General features: G+C 39.4%; 2 protein-coding genes across 2 annotated transcripts; both read left to right on the top strand.

The window, feature by feature from the left end:
* Positions 1 to 644: 644 nt before the first annotated feature.
* Positions 645 to 4184, top strand: LOC119982381 (receptor-like protein kinase 7). Its single transcript, XM_038825714.1, has 2 exons — positions 645 to 3409; positions 3536 to 4184. The coding sequence occupies exons 1-2, from the start codon at positions 862 to 864 to the stop codon at positions 3889 to 3891; spliced, it is 2904 nt and encodes a 967-aa protein (XP_038681642.1). The 5' UTR covers positions 645 to 861; the 3' UTR covers positions 3892 to 4184.
* A 1008-nt stretch (positions 4185 to 5192) lies between these two features.
* Positions 5193 to 21954, top strand: LOC119982729 (proline iminopeptidase). The gene is made up of 11 exons (XM_038826250.1): positions 5193 to 5375; positions 6011 to 6213; positions 7222 to 7320; positions 7397 to 7507; positions 7616 to 7678; positions 7813 to 7906; positions 14842 to 14939; positions 15184 to 15285; positions 16009 to 16122; positions 21092 to 21166; positions 21636 to 21954. Exons 1-11 carry the CDS (start codon positions 5231 to 5233, stop codon positions 21735 to 21737), a joined length of 1206 nt encoding a protein of 401 aa, XP_038682178.1. The 5' UTR covers positions 5193 to 5230; the 3' UTR covers positions 21738 to 21954.
* Positions 21955 to 22360: the final 406 nt, after the last annotated feature.

Raw genomic sequence — 22360 nt, 5'->3', positions numbered from 1 at the left:
AGAGTTTATATTCATGAATCATAAACCCATAACATAAAGAATCTCCAAAAGATATTTGTGTTTGTAGTCTATTTGTGAATCGTGAACCCATGACATAAAGAGCTTAATTTTTTTGTATTTGCAATCTATACTCATGAATGATAAACCAACGACATAAAGAACTAGCAAAATTTATATTTTTATGTTATTAATTTGAAGTATTATTAATAAGTTCATGTTTTTGCGGTATATATTTGCAAATCATGAATCCATGACATAACAAATCCAATTTTTTTAAAAAATTTCCGGGAGCACTGCTCCAGTACTTCGCATCACTTTTTGTGCCTCTAATGATCCCAATTTCCGGATTTGTCACGGGTCCCATGGTTAAATTAATTAGCGAGATTTCTTATGATTGGAAAGCCAATTTTGATGACTATGAAAAATTCAAGCCTTTGTTTCTATTTTTCTTAAATGATGAGGACGAAATTCAAAGAAGAAAATTCAATATGTTGCCTTATAAAACAAAACCATACGTGGAAAAATTTCAAAGAAGTTTTTTTTTCTTAATAGATGACACTACACCTTTTAAATTTTCATGGACATGGTAGTCAACACTGACTCTGGTCATCTTCGTCGGCTCAAATGCATGGATTCTCTTCCATGAGTTCTACTCAATTGACTAATATTTGCATACACACACAACAACTCTAATCACTTTTCTTGTTCTTTCCATGGGCATGGAATTTTACGTAAGTTTCCTGGTGAATGTGAAGCAGAGTAAAAAAACTCGAGTCCACAGTCGTGTGGAAACTGCACACATTTCCGTATTAATACTTTTACATTAATCAAAGTTACGCACGCAATCCTTGATCGGCAAACATGTCGGTCCGGCAATTCCGGCAAAGGGTGATTGCTCCATTACCCTGTTTCCTTCTCTTCGCTGTCTTCCTAGTCTCCCCATCCAAATCCGATGAGCTGCAGCTGCTTCTCAACTTCAAGTCCTCGCTTAAAGCTTCAAAAACCAATGTGTTTGCTTCATGGATAGAAGGGAACTCTGTGTGTAACTTCGCTGGCATTTCTTGCAACTCCGATGGACTGGTTAGAGAAATCAATCTTACCCAGAAAAGTCTGGAGGGGACTCTTGTGTTTGATTCTCTTTGTGGGCTTAAATCACTGGAGAGAGTCTCTCTGGGTTTAAATCTTTTGCAGGGGAGCATAACAGAGTACTTGAGGAATTGTACAAGCTTGAAACATCTTGATTTGGGTTTTAATTCATTCAATGGAAGCGTACCTGAATTGTCCAGTTTAAGCAAGTTGGAGTTCTTGAATTTGAACAACAGTGGATTTTCAGGGATATTTCCATGGAAGTCACTGGAAAATCTTACGAGTTTGTCTTTCTTAAGTCTTGGAGACAACCCGTTCGATGAAAGTCCATTTCCTATGGAGGTCTTAAAGCTTGAGAAACTATATTGGCTTTATCTCTCAAACTGCAGCATCAAAGGCAAGATTCCAGAGGGTATTGGAAATTTAACTTTGTTGGAGAATTTTGAACTATCCGATAATCAAATCTTCGGAGAAATCCCTGTAGGAATTACAAGACTCAACGGGCTTAGGCAACTTGAGCTTTATGACAATTCCTTAACCGGAAAACTTCCATACGGGTTTGGAAATCTAACAAGTCTGGTGAATTTCGATATCTCCAATAACAGTCTTGAAGGTGATCTCTCAGAGTTGAGATTCCTGAAACAACTCGCTTCATTACACCTCTTTGAGAACGAGTTTACTGGAGAGATTCCTCAAGAGTTTGGTGAGTTCAAGAACCTTGTGGAGTTCTCAGTTTACACAAACATGCTCACCGGCTCACTCCCTCAAAATATAGGCTCGTGGGCAGATTTCAATTACATCGACGTGTCGGAGAATTTCTTGACAGGAACTATACCAGCTGACATGTGCAAGAACGACAAAATGACTGATCTTCTGCTTTTGCAGAACAAGTTCACTGGCCAAATCCCGGAAAGTTATGCAAACTGTAAGTCTCTTGTTCGTCTCCGCATAAATAACAATTCACTTACTGGTGTTATTCCTGCTGGGTTATGGAGTTTGCCAAATCTATCTATACTTGACCTCACAATGAATCAATTCGAGGGTCCGGTGTCACCTGACATTGGTTATGCAAGCTCTCTTTCACAATTGCTTTTGGCTAACAATAAGTTTTCTGGTGAATTACCTGATGCAATCTCGCGTGCTTCCTCATTAGTCTCGATACATCTAGACTCGAATAAATTTTCTGGGCCCATACAAGCATCTATTGGAAAATTAAAGAAGCTGAACATTCTATATTTGGTTGACAACATGTTTTCTGGTTCTTTACCAGAATCTTTAGGTTCATGTGTCTCTCTTGCCGACATAAACCTCGCTGGCAATTCGTTTTCAGGAGAGATTCCTGCCAGTCTAGGATTATTACCTACTCTGAACTCCCTCAACTTATCCTACAACAAACTTTCTGGTGAAATCCCAACAGCTTTGTCATCCTTAAAACTAAGCTTACTTGACTTATCATACAATCAGTTGGTTGGTCAGGTACCAGATTCTTTGTCACTTGGTAGCTTTGATGGGAATTCGGGCTTATGCAGCCAAACCCTGAAAGGATTTCGATCATGTGCATCAAAATCTGGAAAGTCTAATCAACTTAGGACATTCATGTTCTGCTTCATATCAGGAACACTTTTGGTGTTAATTTTGATGGGATTTTTACTGTTCTTGAAGTTAAGAAAGAAGAATCTCAGTCGTCCTTTGAAAACGTGTTCCTGGAAAATGAGATCATTTAGAGTACTAAGTTTCAGTGAAAGGGACATTACTGATGCCATCAAGTCAGAGAATTTGATAGGCAAAGGAGGTTCAGGAAATGTGTACAAAGTTGAGCTTGGCAATGGCAAGCAACTTGCAGTGAAACACATATGGATGCCAGGCTCCAATGACCAGAGAGCCTATCAAAGCAGCTCAGCTATGCTGAGTCAAAGGAACCTCAGGTCACCAGAGTTCGATGCGGAGGTGGCCACATTAAGCAGTATTAGGCATGTGAATGTGGTAAAGCTATACTGCAGCATCACAAGTGAGGACAGTAATCTGCTTGTTTATGAGTACCTACCTAATGGGAGTCTGTGGGATCGGCTGCACACATGTCAGAAGATTGATATGGGGTGGGAGATGAGGTACTCGATTGCTGTTGAGGCTGCAAGGGGATTGGAGTATCTCCACCATGGTTGTGATAGACCTGTGATACACAGGGATGTGAAGTCAAGTAATATCCTCTTAGACCATAACTGGAAGCCTAGGATTGCTGACTTTGGACTCGCCAAGATTGTACCAGCTGGTGCAGCGGATTGGACTCCTGTAATTGCTGGAACACGCGGATATATAGCTCCTGGTATGTTTCTTTTTATTTATGCATTCAAATGAATATCTTTAGGATTCACATTTTTATGTTTTGACGAAGTTTTACGCTGCCTCTCAACTTATGCACACATAATTATGCAAAATGCTGTCGATGTAGAGTACGCGTATACATGTAAGGTGACCGAGAAGAGCGATGTTTACAGCTTTGGTGTAGTCCTAATGGAGTTGGTGACCGGAAAGAGGCCAAATGAGCCCGAATTTGGGGAAAACAAGGACATAGTGAGTTGGGTGTGCAACAAGGTTTGGGACAAAGAGAGTATGCTTGATGTGGTGGACTCTGGCATCTCAGAAGCCATGAAGGAAGAGGCCCTGAATGTATTGCGGATCGCAGTGCACTGCACCTCAAAGATCCCAGCACTTAGACCGTCAATGAGAATGGTTTTTCAAATGCTAGAAGAGGCTGATCCCTGTAAGCATACTGGCATTGTTGTTGATAAAGAATGTGGAAATTAGTCCTCTCCATGTAAGAAATTCACTGGCAGGCTGGCAGCATATTCCATAACTCTTTTTCTTTTGGCTGATTTGATGTAATATATTGGTGTACTAGGCCTTGGAAAGTGGACATTTGTTAGGCCAAATCCAAATAAAACAAGCATCAAAGCTTGTAATGAAAAGCAAAAGTGAGGCTGCAACTAATGCTAAGGAGGCAAAAGTGATGTATTCGTGGAGCGTTTGCGTTGTAAAAGAGCAAAGTATTGGTTCCTATTTTCTGTTCCTTGTTGAATAATAATCATAATTTTAATGTTGCGATTAAAATCCAAAAAAATCTTACCAAAAAAACCAGACCTAAACCCTAATACCATCAATATAATGACACCCAATAAAGTAAAAAAGTCATAGACAAATAATCTCTTTCAGAAAAATGTCTTACCAAATAATTTATGATGCAATCGAAAAACGTAAGACTGAGGCTAAACTTACGTTTAATGAGGCAAAAGTGATATGTATTCTCATGGAACATTTGAGTAGTAAAAATCAAAGTGTTGATTCCTAGAGATGAGAGGGTTGGGTTTTTCGTTCCTTGTTGAATAATAATAATAATTTTAACAAACATCTTATAAAAATCTTTCCAAAAAACATACCTAAACCCTAATACCATCAATATAATGACACCCAATAGAGCAAAAAGTCAAAGGGAAATGATTTCTGTCCTAAAAACATCTCACCAAACATTTTATGACACAGTCAAAAACATAAAACTGAGGATAAACCTATGTTTAAGCCTAAAACACAAGTTGGAGTACACCAGAAAGAGAAGCAATCTCAAAATGTTTTTATAAATGGTTGAATGATCTCGTAGGATATCACAATCCTGAATAAATAGGAAATTGAATACTTAGTATACAAGTAAACAAAAATAAAGGAAATCGTAAAATTATGAAAGTGTCCAAAAATAGTAAATGCCAATTTGAAGGCCTAAACAACGTAATTTGACTCAAAAATTGTGGGGCTAACTGCAAAGTGACTAATCTTGACGACCACGTCAAATCGAGTCACGCTGTCAAATTTCGCGTAGTTTTCAGTCTGTAACTTTTCGATCCTATATCACGTATCTTGTAATTAAATGTGAGTTAGTCCTACATCAATTCAATTTAGCATATAAAAAAAGGGAACTTTGTTTTTGATGTTGAAGCACATAAATATAGAGAAGCTACAAACACATACATAAGGACAGGAATTATCAATTACCAAAAGTACATATCCGGGGACGGAATATAATAATCCACAATACAACCTTTATAAGCATCGTAACCAATCACTAATACTATGTTTCTAACTGGCTTAAAAAACAATGTTAACCTTTATAACTCCAAGCACAATCCCTTATGCTGCTGCTGCTTCTTCTCCATCGTCACCTCTCCTAATTCCCACCCGCACCTCCTCTTTCTCTTTACTATCTCACAATCCTTCACTCAACAAGAAGCTCTCCTTCTCTGGTACTCTCTATCTATACATCTGTCGCTATATTCTTTTTATTTTATTTTATTTAATACTGTTTTCTCTTCTTGTCTTAATTTTTGATTATTGAACTTTCGTATCCATGGGTAGCGAATCATTTCTCTGCAACTTCTTTCTTGATCGTTATGTCTTCATATTCAGATTTTTTTTTTCTTTTGCAAAAGTATTAATAATGAAATGTGAATAGTCTTGCTTTCAATTGCTAGTTTGGTTGTTGGCTTTTCTGTTTGTTTTTAGGTCCGGATGGCTGGTACTGCCGTGTAGATTTTTGGGTTCTAATTTTAGGGATATTGATGCACTGAGAAAGTGAAAATAAAAAGAATCAGTTTAATTCCTAGTGTCTCTACCTTTTTCTGGATGTTTAGACATGGTGGGTATAGATCGTATAACGAATAAATCTCTCTACTTTATCACATCTCCTTACAAATCATGCTACTTTTAGATTGTGACAAGAAGGGTAATTAATAGTGATGGCAGTGTAAAGGGAAAAATTGTGGTTTTTTCCCCGATTGTATGACCATTTGCCTCATTGCTACAACATGGCAGTTTGCTAAGTTTTGTTAATCCACACTGGTTTGCTTAATCTGTTTGTCATTTTAAATGTTCTATGCAGGAGGCAAAGGTTTTCCAGTGTTACGTGCTCAGAGTACTAGTTATAACAGCGAGCAACAATTTGATTCAATGGAACCAACCAATGAATCTACTGAATTGAATCGGAACCTCTATCGTAATATAGAGCCATACAGTACTGGTATATTGAAGGTTTCAGATGTTCATACTATCTACTGGGAGCAGTCTGGGAATCCTAATGGCCATGTGAGTAACATCTTTGCCACTGCATCATTTTCTAGTTTGTTCTGTTGCTTCTGCATATATTCATTCCATTCTTCTGCAAATGTGATTTGATCTTCTCAGTATTTCTACATTACCATATCATTTTTTGTGTGGTGGTGGTGGTGGTGGGGGGTTATAGATGTCCTATGGACGTTGTTCTTATTCTTGCTTTTAATTTTGGTGTTGTTTATTGAGAGCACTTTGTACCAGTATACCTATTTTCTGAGATACTTGTTTATTAAGTTTGTTTTAAGTTTTAGCGATTATGCTGATCTCTCCTACTGTAGGCTGCTGTTTGGCTACTAATATGAAGTTTTATGCATATATAAGCAAATGTAATCATGAGAGTTGATGCATCACCTACTTCCAGTTAACTTGTTACAGCTTTTGCATGTTGGTAGCTTGTTCCAGCTAACAGTGTTTATTTGAGACTATAATTGCTAATTATTGTGATTCCATAGCTTGGTTCAGTGACTTTTCCTCTTTCAGGATTTCTTTAATCTGACATACTAAATATCTACCTGCCACTCCCCCCCCCCCCCCTAATTAAACTGAACAAAAACAGAAAGAAAGAAATAAATAAACAAAAGGAAAAGAAGAAAAAGGAAAAGAGAGGGATGTGGACGTGGGTGGATGCACACGTAAAATGCACTAGTTGAGAAGTTACTGCAGAAAAGCTTGTGTCCTTCTAAGACAATCTGAATTCACAATGTGTTTTTAATGAATACCAACATGTTAACGCTAGCCCAAACAAATATCATTCTCATGTAAACAATATTACCTGCAGATAACAGAATGGAGTAATAAGGATAAATTGGTCTTTGATATCGCATCGTAGGTGTGCTGTAACACACTAACACGCTCTACTCTCAAAGAGTGCTGAAGTTTCTATATAACAACCCTACATTTTTCATGCTGCTTTGTGAATCAGAGTATACTTTAACCTGAAAATGTTTTGTGGTTCATCATTTTCTTTTTTCTTTTTTGCAGCCGGTTGTTTTTCTCCATGGTGGCCCTGGAGGAGGGACATCACCAAGCAATAGAAGATTTTTTGATCCCGAATTTTATCGAATTATCCTGTTTGATCAGGTTACTTTTTCTAACCTTGATGGTTGAATATATTACTTTTTTAACTCCTAAATCAGGTTATGCATCCTTCTTTCAGCGAGGTGCCGGAAAGAGCACACCTCATGCTTGCTTGGTAGAGAACACCACATGGGACCTCATTGATGACATTGAAAAACTAAGAGAGCACTTAGAAATTCCAGAGTGGCAGGTCAAAACTCTATGTTTCGATCTTGAGTCAGAATTGTGATATTCATTGATGATTTTTAACTTCTTCACGTACGATGATATAAATATTCTCTGCCTTTTGAATATGCAGGTTTTTGGTGGGTCATGGGGAAGTACACTTTCTCTTGCATACAGCCAAGCTCATCCTGACAAAGTGCGTAGCTTTGTTTAGCATACAATTGTCTCTTTGGTTGGATCTTCAGATCACTGGAAAGGGTCATATTCCCTGTTGATCTCATCATTTACCACTGATCCAAATTTGATAGAATCTCTTCCGTGTTTTGTAAGGTTACTGGAATGGTCCTCCGAGGGATTTTTCTTTTGCGAAAGAAAGAGATTGATTGGTTTTATGAGGGTGGTGCTGCTGCCATATATCCGGACGGTATGTTTCACCCAATATCTTTGGTGGTCTAATGGATAGTTTATCGTGAAGTATATATTTGTTTTTTAAAGTCTTAGCAACTTTAATGAACTGTTGCTTTGCATTGCATGAATTGAAATTAGAAATCTCTTATCGGTTTATAAATTCAGAAGCACACACTTTGGAAATATTAATAGTGAAGAATTATTGTTATTTTGATTGTTGTTATGTTATCATTATCATCTTTATAATTATTATTATTAATTTTTTCATATAGAAGCTTTGGGGATGGAGGATTTGAACTCTTGACCTCATGGGTCAAGGTGGTGAGATGGCTACCACTTGAACTAGTGGTGCTTCTCATTGTTGTTATTATTTTTACTATCCAGTTACCCTTTGTAAGATGTTGTATTCAGGTGGTTGACTTGTACATTGTCTTGTCAATTTTTAAGGGCAGCACAAGAGATAAAGTAAGAGTTCTGTCAATCCATGACTTGAAAATTAGGATATTTTGTAGGTATGGACATACTTTTGTTGTTAATTTTTGAGAACATTAGTAACCATTCTCTTCCTCGCTAGATTTGAGCAACAGAACTTGGCGGCGGAAGAGGGGTCTGAAGCTTTCATCAAAGTAATATGGGGAATGCTACGCGCGCGTGAGATTCTCTGAAAATGGCTTCGTTCCCATTCTCCCTCCCCCCTCCGTACCAAATCACACCATACCCATACCCACTGCTGCAAATTTACCCACCATACCCAAACCCACCACCACTATGCCCGCAGCCGCAAATATACCCGACATACCCCTCACTTTATTCTCATCCACAAACACAGATCTACCCTTTTCATCATCAGATTCCTTCCTATTACCCCACACATCCCCCACTACCAACATCCCATGTACCTCCACCACCACAGCCTTCACAAGCCCTTTCAAGACCTATAACTCCAACGCCGACATCCCCACTATCCCCAAATACAACAGCCCCACCACCAATCACAAACCCAATTATGACAGAACCACCCATTCATGATCAGCCCATTCTACCTCCTCTGCCACAAACCACCAATCACACTCAGCCTAGAACTGATGCGTCGTGGGCATCTCTTCTATATAACTCTCTTGAAAAGCTAAGGTGGGAGGGGGGAAAGGAAGCTAAGGGTCGTGTGGAGCTGCCTCAAAAGTCCTGGGTCAGTTCAGGGAAGAAGGGAGCAAGGAGATTTGTTTCGATAGAGCGAAAATCTTTTGACCTTGTTTTAGAAGGCCGTAGTACTGATTCCCTGCGTATAACCGAAAGATGTAAAGGCCGGAGAGTCTCAGTGTTCTTCAGTGTTCCTGGTCTGCATTGGCTTTGTATGTGCTTGGATGATTTCAGAAGTATGTCCCCCAAGTCTCCCTGGTATCGCAGCCATAGAATAGGTGATAAAAAGTGGGTTTTCCTCTTTCAGACCAACCACCAAGGTAGGTTATGGTCAATTACCGAGATTCTAGGGGTTAAATCTTGGACTATTCTAATACCGGAGGGCCCGGGAGGTAATGGCTGGAGGGAGATGGAGAAGGCGGTTCAGGATCTGGCTATGCTGGCTACTGGTGGACCATCTGATCTCTGCAATAGCCAACCACAACCAATAGGAAAACAAGTGCATAATTGTCCCAACTGTGGGTTTCAGCTAATTGATGCTTATAAATGGCCTGCCTTGGGCAAGGAGAACTACCAGCGGATTAGAAATCATGTTCTGCCGGATAAGGATGCCGCCGGTGAGGGAAGAGGTGGTACAAAGCCTCCGCCTGACAAAGGTAAAGGGAAGGCTACAGAGTTGTACGGAAGAGGTGTTCGAAATTCAAATCATCTTACAGATAAGTTGTGGGCCCCTAGAGTCCAAGCCAAAAAGATCTGGAGGCCCATTCAGGCTGGAGAAGGCCCGAGTTCTAATATGGGTGTAGGGCCAAGTTCTAATTTGGGATCAGGCCCAAGTTCTTTTGGACCCTCGTATACCAACCTCTCGTTTGCTATCAATTATTCAGGAGATAAGGAGGTTGGTAATCCAATCAACAGTGATCAGATTGGAAATCAGGGTGGTGACGATATAGTTCTAGTCGATGAAGAGGAGATAGGAGGAAGCACAACCAACGATGGTTATCTCTCACAAATCAGTACTCCTAGATCTTCAAGGTCTATAGAGCCAATCTCTGAAGTGGGCAGTGAGGAGATACAGCCTGCGGTGGTAAGCGAAGGATGGCACTTTCGGGCCAATATTGAAGATTTACTCGAGGATGTCCATGAAAATAATTCCAAGCTAGTGAATTCTGGGGGGAGAAAATCTTATGAAGACTGGCGACTTTTCCAGCGTTATCTAGATCTCCCGCAAGAGGATCAACTCTACATCACCAATCAGTCTGATATGGTTTGCACTTTTCCTGACAAAAGCCTTGAGCCGGTGCCTATTAGAATTGATACTTCCAATGCTATTTATAGGCGCCAGAACAAGAATTTAGGCCAAGAGCTTCTCCTCGAAGCCGGACATGATCTTGCTCTACCTTGGGAGAACGACGCTATGGTCCCAACACCGCTGGCCATTATTACTTCTGAAAATGTAGAAGGTAACCGACTGTTGAACAGGGAGAATCATTCAAGATGGATTATACAGAAGCTCCAACATATGAGGAAAACTCTGGGAATTACCTATTATGGTATGGAGGATGATGCTATTGCTCTCTTGGTTGAAATTGAGCGGAGAAGAAATTCAGATAAGGATAAGAAGGCGGTGACTTCTGACACCCAAAGAAAATCAAGGGATAGAAGCAGGGAACTAAAGAGACTGGACTGGTCAATAAACTATGAGAGACAGTATAATAAGAAGGAGGGATTTACTGAGAAGGGCCAAACTTGTTTCAATGCATATTAAAATCATTAGCTGGAATGTTAGAGGTTTGAACAGCCAAGATAAAAAGGCCATCGTAAAGCATTTTTTAGGTGATTGGAAGGGGCAGATTGTTTGCTTACAGGAAACTAAGCTTACAGAGTTTGATTCCTCTTCTCTCCGGTCGATTTGGGGTATTAGTTCTGGTGATTGGCTCTGCATCCCAGCAAAGGGAGCCTCTGGTGGTGTTGCCTTGATGTGGAATTGCAACCAGTGTGAGATCATTGATCATAAAATTGGAGAGTTTTCTATTTCAGCCATCTTTCGATCGAAGGATGACTCTTTCGAGTGGGCTTTTTCTGGTGTGTATGGGTCTCCTTCCAAGAGGAATATTGTGTTATGGGATGAGCTCTCTATTTTCAGATCTTTGTGGAATGGACCTTGGGTCATTGGGGGTGATTTTAATGATGTTTTGTACCCGCATGAGAGAACTGGTGCTACTGGTGAATCAGCGGATATGAGGGACTTTCAAAACTTTGTTTTCAATAATAGTCTCCGGGACCTCCCCCTCCAACATGGAAAATTCACATGGTCAAACCTGCGTCTTCATCCTTCCTTCTCCAGAATTGATAGATTCTTCATTAGTACTGATTGGGAAGATCATTTTGGGAGTGTTGCGCAGTCCCTCCTTCCTCGACCTACCTCAGATCATTATCCAATCCTTCTAGAGGGTGGTATCATGAATTGGGGTCCCACCCCCTTTCGGTTTCAGAATCATTGGCTGCATCATGAAGATTTGGAAGATCTCATTAGAGAGTGGTGGAACTCTTCTCATATTAATGGTTTTGCTAGCTTCAGGTTGATAGCAAAGCTGAAAATCCTTAAAGCTAAATTGAAGGAGTGGAGCAAAGCTACTTATGGTGATGTTAGTTCGAAAATCAAAAGCTTAATGGCTGATATCAATTCACTGGATGAGCGAGAGAATAGGGAGGGGAGTCTCACGGTTGGTGACATGACTTTAAGAGATGCAAATAAAAGAGTTCTTTCAGAGCTCATTAGGGTGGAGGAGGTGGCTTGGAGGCAAAAATCCAGAATCAAGTGGCTCAAAGAAGGGGATAGAAACAGTAAGTTCTTTCACAAAATGGCTTCTATTCACAGAAACCGAAACTATATCAAGTCTATGAGCATTAATGGGAGAACCATTACTCAAGAAAGGAACCTGAAACATGAAATCCCAGCCTTTTTTAAAGGGCTTTTCGAGGAAAACTTTAACTGGAGACCCTCTTTTGATGACTTGCCTTTATCTTCTTTGAGCATGGAGGAGGCCCAATGGCTTGAAAGACCTTTTGAAGAGGAAGAAGTCAAGGCTGCATTAGACAGTTGTAATGGGGAAAAAGCTCCTGGTCCTGACGGTTTCACCATGGAGTTCTATAAGAGATTTTGGCTAGTCATCAAGGCTGATATAATGGAGTTTTTCAATGAGTTCCACAAAAACGCAGCATTTGTTGACTCTTTGAATACCACTTTTATTACTTTGATTGCTAAGAAAGCTTCAGCTCATGACATCAGAGACTTTAGGCCCATTAGCTTATTGGGCAGTGTGTATAAATGGCTGGCAAAGGTTCTCTCTAAGAGATTACGGGCTGTTCTGGGTGGTATTATCAATGACGCTCAGCATGCTTACATTAAAGACAGGCAGATTCTTGATGCTTCTTTGATTGCAAATGAGATTGTGGATCTTTATTCTAAGCTCAAGTTATCTGGTGTCTTGTGCAAGTTAGATATGGAGAAAGCCTTCGACAATATGAACTGGAATTTTCTTCTTAAAGTTCTCGAGAGGAAAGGATTTGGGGCAAAATGGATTTCTTGGATCAAGAGGTGTCTGACTTCTGCATCTTTCTCTATTTTAGTCAATGGGGCTGCAACTGAGTTCTTTCATTCCTCCAAAGGGGTTAGGCAGGGTGATCCCTTATCGCCCTTCTTATTCATTCTGGGCATGGATATTTTGAGTTGTATGTTGGATAGAGCAGTTTCGCATGGTCTGCTTGATGGAGCCAAGATTGAAGGTAGAGCTAATTCAGTCTCAATTTCTAATCTGTTGTATGCGGATGACACGTTGTGTTTTTGTGGAGGCAGTGTGGAGCAAGTAGCTAATCTTCGTGCCATCCTACTAGGCTTTGAAGCTATCTCTGGTTTGAAAGTTAATCTGAGTAAGAGTAAAATCATCCCTGTTGGAAACACTCCAAATGCTGAGCTCCTTGCTGAGGTACTTGGGTGTGGAGTCTCCAACTTGCCTTCAAGCTATCTTGGGCTTCCCTTGGGTGCTAAATATAAAGACCAGAGTATTTGGAATCCCTTGGTGGAAAATTTTGATAAAAAGCTTTCAGGATGGAGGAGGAACTATCTATCTAAAGCAGGGAGGCTATTTCTCATTAAAAGTACACTATCTAACCTCCCTGTCTACATGTTGTCTATTCTCCCCATCCCCTCCTCCATTGCTGGTAGGCTTGAGTCAATTATGTGTAGATTCCTTTGGGGCGATTCAATGGAGAGTAGGAAATTTCATTTGGTGAATTGGAATTGTGTTAAGCTCCCAAAAGAGGTTGGAGGCCTAGGGATAAAATGCTTGATCACATTTAATAAGGCCTTACTGGGTAAATGGCTATGGAGGTTTGCCATCAACAAAGATCAGTTGTGGCGGAAAATTATTGCTTGCAAGTATGGCACTGGTATCTATGGATGGTCCACGAAGCAGATCAAAGAACCATATGGCTGCAGTATGTGGAAATATATAATGAAAGGTTGGGAGGCTTGGTCTTCTCTAACCCGCTTCCAAGCTGGCAGGGGCAACTCAATAAGTTTCTGGAACGATCATTGGGCAGGAGACACCTCTCTGAAGGACTCTTTTCCTAATTTATACACTTTAGCAACACAGAAAGATGCTTCAATTATCCAATTACTTCAAGTCTATGATGGAGGCTTTTCCTGGAATATCAATTTCATTCGTGAGGCACAAGATTGGGAAGTGTTGACTTTCACAAACTTCTGGAGCCTTGTCTATAGTGCAAAGATCAATCCTGTTTGTGAGGATAAAATTTGTTGGGAGGTAGCAAAAAACAATCTTTTTTCTGTGAGTTCATTCTATAAGGAACTTCTGAAAGATAAATTGCACAATGGGCACTCTCATTTCCCTTGGCAATGGCTTTGGAAATCTAAGGCTCCCCCTAAGTGTGTTTTTTTCTGCTGGGAGGCTGTATGGGGTAGAATCCTAACAATGGATAACTTGCAAAGGAGAGGCATTCCGTTGGTAAACCGATGTTGCCTTTGTAAAGCAGGTTTGGAATCTATCAGTCATCTTCTTTTGCACTGCGAGTGGTCTTCTAAAATTTGGGCAAATGTTCTGAGGCTGCTGGGCATTTCTTGGGTCACTAATTCTTCAGTGGACAAGGAATTATTGGCTTGGAAGGGCGTAAGCAGGGACAAAAGGCTAGGAAGTTTTATCCAATTAATTCCAATTTCTGTGATGTGGATGCTATGGCTGGAAAGGAATAACAGAGTGTTCAAAAGCAAAGAATCCTCCATAGACACTTTCTTAGTCACCTGGTTTGATTGCCTTAGGTTCTGGGGCACTTCCTTTTCTGGGAACATTTTTGATCATATGTTTATCCCCCCCTTCTAATTTGTTTGGGTTGCACCCCCTTGGTGCTTGAATAAAACTTTTTTTCATTCAAAAAAAAAATTTTTGAGAACATTAATGATCATACCACTTTTAATCATTTTAAACCTTGTAAAGCCTTTATGAGGCTTGTTTTGCAGTTTATGGTTACAATATATTTTGAAGTAATGTTTAGATTAAGCCTGCTGTATTTATAAACATTTAAGGGTTTTTAAAATGCTTCTGAAACCACATGCCACAAAAGAACTTCAGCTTGCTTAGGAATACTAAGGATCAGCTATTCCCGAAATTTGTAGGGCTGGGAACTGGGGACTATGCTGATTCTATAGTGAATGGATCTATTGTATTATCATTGTGCTATTAAGGTTGCAATACTTCTATGTTTTTCTGAATGCCTTTGTTTATTATTGTTATACAGCTTGGGAGCCTTTTAGAGAACTTATCCCAGAAAATGAGAGAGGAAGTCTTGTTGACGCCTACCACAAGAGATTGAACTCCGACGATCTTCAGACACAAGTAAGTTTCATCGTCTAGATTCCATCCTTTATGCATTTTCTTTAATCATTGAACTCTTTTCATACAATCATACTATGTCTATATTGTCTGTTAATTGTATTCCATTTATATGACCGCAAGCATTTATTAGCAAGAAATTTATTTTGTAATGAAGTTTTCATATTAAGTTATTAGCTTATGATTATAAATTATAATGAGATCCTACCACTAGATATAACTGATGCATTACCTTGTAATTTGTCAGTTTGCAGCTGCAAGAGCTTGGACCAAATGGGAAATGATGACTGCCCATCTTCTTCCAAATGAAGAGAACATAAAGAAAGGGGATGATGATGAATTTTCTTTGGTAAGTGGGTTACTGATGTGCGTTAGGGTTTTGTGTACTTGTTTATAAATATAAAATTGATACTTTTTTTGTTGGAATAAGTAGTGAAATTGTCTGTTCAGAAAGAGAAAAGGATGGAATCCCCTAGTGTAGCCTGGTTAGCCCCCTGTTTAATTGCATGCAGGATATATCCATGCGAATTGCGAATACTGATTGTTCCAGCATTGATCAAATACTTGGAATTTATTTCTTTTGCATGTACAACAATCATTGTGGTTTAAACTTATTTGTCAGTTTTGAAGTTCCATGGCTTGAAACATCATTTGATTTAATCTTTTGAAGATATTGCCAATGCTTGTGGTTAAGGTTATGTTCCATACTTAATTGAATTGATAGACTTTGACTAATATATACGGATAATATATCAATGCTTAAACCTGACTTCTCACCATCATGTCTAAAACCCATTGTTGCTTAGCATATACTTAAACTTTGTGTTCTTATCTAAAACGTGATGGGGAGAAATCTTAAGGAATTCGTTAAGACACAATTTTTTTTGCATGTTTGCCTATGAAATCCTTCAACTTCTGCAAATTTTTTAGATATTATTGCCTGAAAATTTTCTATTTTTGAATTGTGATTTAAATTCAAGCAGAATGATCCTCCTACCACTATGTGTGCATCTTCTAAGATTTGATATTCTAGATGATTAGAATTTTCCTTATAAATATTTTACACTTGCAGGCGTTTGCAAGAATTGAAAATCATTACTTTGTGAACAAGGGATTTTTTTCTTCTGACTCATTTCTCTTGGATAATGTTGACAAAATCCGGCATATTAAGACCACAATAGTCCAGGTAAGTGTGGGGCATTATCTTCCTTCAATTTGATCATATTCTCTTATTATTTATGATATGTGCTGTTAGACAGGTGAATTTGATGTCGAGCTCTCTAAACTTTTATCTGAGATATCCTATTCTTAATTATTTGTCATTGTTTTTTGATAGAGTCACACTAGAAATAGGCGATATATTGATAAGATTCCTGAGAATTACAGTCCTAAGAAGATGAAATAGCAAACAGTAGATAAACCCTAGCAATTCGAGGAGCTAGGAAACCTCCCAAAGAAAACACTAGAGTCCAAAAGGCTGAGGTCTCTCTCCTCAGACCCTCCTAAATAAAACAGAAAACTCAAGAGCAGCCAATCAGGATAAGACAAGTGCTCCCAATCCCATCAGGCCACGTGTCCACTCCTTTTATTCCTTCTTTTCTCATACTGCTTGACCATGGGTCTAACAATACCCTCCCCTAAAACTTGCACCTTGTCCTCAAGGTGAAGAATCAGGAAAAAAAACTGAGACGTAGTCAAAATCAGGGAGCCCCTTCCCTTAACTAGAACTTTGAATTGACCATTGAGGAGCCTGCGGGTCTGCGTTATAGTTTCCAAAAGAAGCATTAGTTCCAGCTCTTCAATGAAGCATGAAGGTAAGGGTTGGCTAATGATCCCAGGGAGCAAGACCTTCCTTGGTTGGGAACATGAAACACAGGTTGTATGGCAGTCTTGGGTGGTAATGCTAGGACGTATCCAACATGAGCAGCCTACCACGACTTCGATCTCGTTTCCCTGTCGCAATTGATTCAGTTTCACACTGCCAAATTGCAGTAGTTCCACCATCCACCATGAGCAGGACTTGCTAAACCAAGGCATAGCCATCAAACATAAGTGCATGAAAATTGTAGTAATACCCAAAATCCAATCTCCATCATCACCGCCTGGATCAAATACTAAAACTATACCAGTTCCCTGCTGAACAGTACCTCCCAGCCCTTCACCAAATTCCTGAGCTGCCCACCAAGTTGTTACTACTGTTGTCATGTAAGCTACTAATGCTGCTACAACATAATTCCCATCATGACTTAATGAAAGTATAGCATTACTCAAGGGGCTGCTCATGGTACCTCTTGGAGTATCATTTTTATCAATATCAGACCAAGTACTCACAACTGTAGAGAAATAATAAACTTCAGAAATACTTTGTCCCATCCCTCCATAATGAACAATATATAATGCAATGTCGGCACATAATAGTTTAGCCAACATTTTGACACCTTCAATCAACCCATGAGCTTCACCATTGAGCTGACATGCCATCACAGTATACACCTCTTTTCCACTCACCTTGAAATCAACCTTGTCCTCAAGATTGCTGCCTCTAAAAATTTCCTTTCTAAAAATTTCCTGAAAAAGGACATACTTCCATTCCAATGGAAAATGCTTGCTCACACAATGATGAAGGAGAGTTAAAGAATGCACCAACCATAACATGCACCATTTAAGGTCAAGTAGAGTGCCACTACTCAAGTTCTCATGGCCAATAACCAGCATGAAAATTTCCAGCACATGATTGTATGCAAAAGCACAATTTGAGATCTGAATTTTCTGTTTTGTAATGACTTGAATTTTACTTGAGGAAGGTACTAGCATCACAGCTGAGCCAACTATTTCACACACATACCTTTTGAAATGCCCAGCCCTAGGAACATAAAGAATGAATATAATGGCCCATATGTTTAGACCACCATTTTTCATTGCCACAACCACTACCATTGATGTATCTAACTGGTATGTCTCTTTATCTTTACTGATTTCTCTATATTCCACCATCTCCAAAGGCAATTTTGTCCTCAAAATTATCGAGGCAGACATGCCTAACAAACAACTTTTGATGTTGTTGCCATAAGATGCCAAGACAATAACTATGGCATGACCAATAGCAATCCCAAGACATGAACATAGGACAGAGAAGACACTTGAGGATGACTAAGGTGGACAGTGATAAGAGAGAAAATTATGCTTGGATTAATACCTGGATCCCAATTCTTCTCTATATGCCCCATAGCATTCACAAAGGCAATCGTTGTTGATCCACTATGTACTGGAATACCCACTAATACAGCTTCTAATATTTGCGTGCATGTTGAGTGTGGCATTTCATCAAACATCTTGAAGGCATATTCAGTTGCTTCACTATGCTCCAAAATTTTTGTGCCCGTGACCCAACCTGTAATCACTTGTCGATCTCTTTTTGCCTCCTCAACTAGATGGTCATACGTCGAATTGAATGCATGGACCTGATTCCAATCTTCTTGGAGGCGAAGATCTGTGCGGTCCAATCGAAGAAGTGTGTGATCAATAAAAGTGCGCATTTTGTCTTTCATCTCAGGCGGAAGACTTGGTTCTTGTGTTGAAAACATGGTTCCCCGATCGAGGAACCTCCGAGCGACTCGAATGCCAGGATCGAGAATCATTGATGAGCGCCTCGCCGTGCTAGAATCTGGAATCTGCCAGGAGCTAGCTGTTTTTGCTTTACCCTTGTCGAGAGAACCATGCTGCTGCAACAGATCTTGCAGCTGGAACATACAGGTTTTCATCTCATCCATGTCTTTTTTCAAGATCGCGACACTGTTCTTCAAACCACTCATATCTCTCTCCAAAACCTCTATTCTTGCTTCCATTTCGTGGTTACCAGAATCGTACGGCTCCGATACCATTTGATAGAGTCACACTAGAAATAGGAGATATATTGATAAGATTCCTGAGAATTACAGTCCTAAGAAGATGAAATAGCAAACAGTAGATAAACCCTAGCAATTCGAGGAGCTAGGAAACCTCCCAAAGAAAACACTAGAGTCCAAAAGGCTGAGGTCTCTCTCCTCAGACCCTCCTAAATAAAACAGAAAACCCAAGAGCAGCCAATCAGGATAAGACAAGTGCTCCCAATCCCATCAGGCCACGTGTCCACTCCTTTTATTCCTTCTTTTCTCATACTGCTTGACCATGGGTCTAACATTTTTCTTCTTTCTTCTTGTTCTCAAGGTTTTGATTAATATTCCTTTTCATTTATCAATAATTATTCACTTATATTGGGTTTTGTACCAAGGAAAGGTCATACCCAAATATATCCAAATGTTAACATAGCCACATCTTATTGTTTTCATAATTTGAGGTCATGTACTTTCAAACTTCTCATGGCTTGTTAAGCAGTTTAGAGATATGACTTGAAGTTGGAAAGTAACTACCACATTATAATGAACAAGATTATTGATTAAAACAGTCCCCAAATCAATTTTCAGTAGGCAAAGTGAGTGGCTATCGAGATGGTTTCCTCCTAACTTTCTGGGTACAGCCATTTTACACTTGAGTCATTTGGAATAAAATGATTGATTATAACATTGTCTCTACTCTCTAAGCCCAAAGCCGTCAACCACCCAGGTTTTGTAAGGCAACAACGTCGGATGTAGAGCTGCAATCCTCTAAGAGATATGCTTAGAATGTTAGCTGTAAATGTACCAGTGGATAAGATTTATCTGCATAAGGGGATATTGTAATATATTGAATGATTTATACATGCTTAAATTTGTTCATGCTATGCGACTGATATTCCCTTTTTTTTCCCCTTTTGTTCTATTGCATCATTCTTTCGCAAGGTTATAGTAACGGTTGAGATGTGCTGGAATTCAGCAGATCTGAACCCTCATTTATATCCAACATTCATTATCTAATGCTAGTCTCTTCTTCTTTTTTTTTCACCTCTATCAGCAGTCAGTTTCGCTCTCTTCCTTGTTTTCTCTTACTCGCAAATCATCATACCTTCTTCCATCTAGGGATGATCTTGAAACCCTTTTCCTGCCCTCGGAAGCACAATGTCAATAATCCTATAAGGTTTCAAATTCTTTTTCCTTTTTAAATATAATGCCCAGATTTCTCTACAGAATCACCAGAAAGAAAAACATGAGGAGAGATGGTTTGTGGATTTCTCCCCTCATCAGCATGATGTCTCAGATGCTTCTGTTAAAAGGACTCCATAAAAGACCACAGCATCAAGAGCGAATGACTGCCTGAGAACTGGCTCACACCTCTACAAGTTGGTGGCCGGATGGTATTGGAGTGAGCAGAGGCATAGATGGGGTTGACAGTAGATCTATTTGCTAACTGTCACTAGCGAGGACAAGGGATGATAAAAATTGAAAAGAATAAATTTTGAATTTGTCCTTTTTCTTTTGATGTCTAATTTTAGACCATTAGATCAGATTGTTGGTCCAAATCTGCTGATTTCCAATATTTGCACCATTTTGGAAATCCTGCAGACCCCAATCCTACCATAACATTTCCATGTTGCCACTGACAAAGCAGATTCTGCTCTTTTTTTTTTTTTTATATAATAATTAGGTGCACATTCATTATGCTTTATCGTTATTCAGTTGCTCTAACTAGCTTGATTAGCTTAACCTAAATACTTAAATGTTGATTCTCTAATTAGATTCTTTATGTGCCTAGAGCAGCATCGTTCATGAATAAAATAAATTGGTGCTGCTGTTTTAATTCTTGTCTAAATTCAATTTTTTTAGTCTTCATACTGGTACTTGAGGATTCTCTGCAAATGTGAAGTGGAATAATGGCAAAAGAAGAAGTATCAGACATTTATGTGATCCTCGTCCTCATTTTGAATAGCTTAAGCTTTTGACTGGTGAAGTCTTGTATGCTTGCTTTCTCCTTATTTGACTTCCACTAGGTTTTGGGCGTCTTGGCAATTTTATATTTCTTGTTTCTTTTGCCTTTTCTGTTTGATTGTTCTTGTATGGTTATGCCCTCTGTACATACCAGCAAACACATAAGCACTGTTAACATTTTTCATAGATTAGAAGTACACAAGACCATATATGAGCATAGATTTTGGTGCGTAGCTTGGTATTCATTGTCAAGGTTTACCGGAATATATGTTTGCTGCCTGTCAGAAGAAATTGATATCCCAAGTAATTTTGCAGGGAAGATATGATGTTTGCTGCCCTATGATGTCGGCTTGGGATCTTCACAAAGCATGGCCAGAGGCGGAATTTAAGGTAAGAGTGCCACCACCATCTGCATTGTGATGCACATACATATGCTTTCTTCAGTTTAAATGCAATCTTCAGTGTTCCAAGTTATCAGTTCTCAAGTGCTTACTTTTTCACTTCTGTCCACTGGCTTCCATTAATTTCTTCTGTCACTGTGCATAGTCTTCAAGTGCTTAGTTTTTTTGTTCGCCTCCATCCCCAAGAGTTTCAACTAATTTCTACTTTAGCTTGTGACATGTCAATCTCTGGACGCTCATATCAGAGCTTTATTCCAATTTTTTATTTTTATTTTTATCTCTGACAGTACACATGAATGCCGTTTGGATATTGTGATTACAAAGTCTTCGTCGATCATTTAAAACTGGTTGTGGATTTGAGCAATTGAATTTTAGTCTTTTGAATGAATATGGAGCGGGTGTGAGTTCATCTGGTTGGATGTATCTGTAATTTTAGGCCATCTCTCTGTTTTGATCAGGTTGTTCAAGATGCAGGACATTCTGCAAATGAGCCTGGAATATCTGCAGAACTTGTGGAAGCAAATGAGAAACTGAAGAACATTATTAAGAACGGGTCCTGAAAAACTAGCTGTTGCAATGAGACAATCACTCATTTTTGCGATATGTGGCTTGACGCAAAAGAAAATGGGGCGCTTAATAATTTGAAGCTAGTTAAAATGGGATGATAATGAACAGAAATTGTTTAATCAATGTATTAAAATGGTATTTTGAAACACTTTGGTGTTGTGGGGCATCCTTCAATAAAATGTGCTTTTCCTCATCGGGGTATTGGAGTGAATTTGGAGTTTAGGAATACATAGAGGCAATGTGAAGTGTGATGAATGTCTTGCAGCATACTAGTGTAACGGCCAATCCCGCAGGATCCAGCCGGGCCCATGGATCATGGCTTAGTTGGTGACATAGCTTGTCTAAGGACACTATGTTAAAGGGTGGGAGGTCGCGTGTTCAACTCTCACCAACAACCTCCCAGACGGACTTGGGGATGGGTTGGGGGTAGCGGCCCATGGGCCCGGTTGGATCCTGCGGGATGGGCCGTTACATCTAGTGCAAAATTAGAGCTCTAAACTACGTAAAATCTTGGGTCGCCAATGATCAAAGAGACTTGAGAGAGGAGATTATTATAATTTCATGTACTTCCCGGATCTACTTTGGCAAAGGACATACACTATTCTGCTAAGTTAAA

Source organism: Tripterygium wilfordii, chromosome 17, assembly GCF_013401445.1.
Source record: "Tripterygium wilfordii isolate XIE 37 chromosome 17, ASM1340144v1, whole genome shotgun sequence".
NCBI lineage: Eukaryota > Viridiplantae > Streptophyta > Magnoliopsida > Celastrales > Celastraceae > Tripterygium > Tripterygium wilfordii.
This window is presented reverse-complemented; position numbering and strand designations above follow the sequence as displayed.

Coding starts and splice junctions, on each gene's coding strand:
- LOC119982381 (XM_038825714.1), top strand. CDS start 862: ATGTCGGTCCGGCAATTCCGGCAAAGGGTGATTGCTCCATTACCCTGT. Junction 3,410..3,535: donor ACGCGGATATATAGCTCCTG/GTATGTTTCTTT, acceptor CTGTCGATGTAG/AGTACGCGTATACATGTAAG.
- LOC119982729 (XM_038826250.1), top strand. CDS start 5,231: ATGTTAACCTTTATAACTCCAAGCACAATCCCTTATGCTGCTGCTGCT. Junction 14,940..15,183: donor CCGACGATCTTCAGACACAA/GTAAGTTTCATC, acceptor GTAATTTGTCAG/TTTGCAGCTGCAAGAGCTTG. Junction 21,167..21,635: donor GGCCAGAGGCGGAATTTAAG/GTAAGAGTGCCA, acceptor TGTTTTGATCAG/GTTGTTCAAGATGCAGGACA.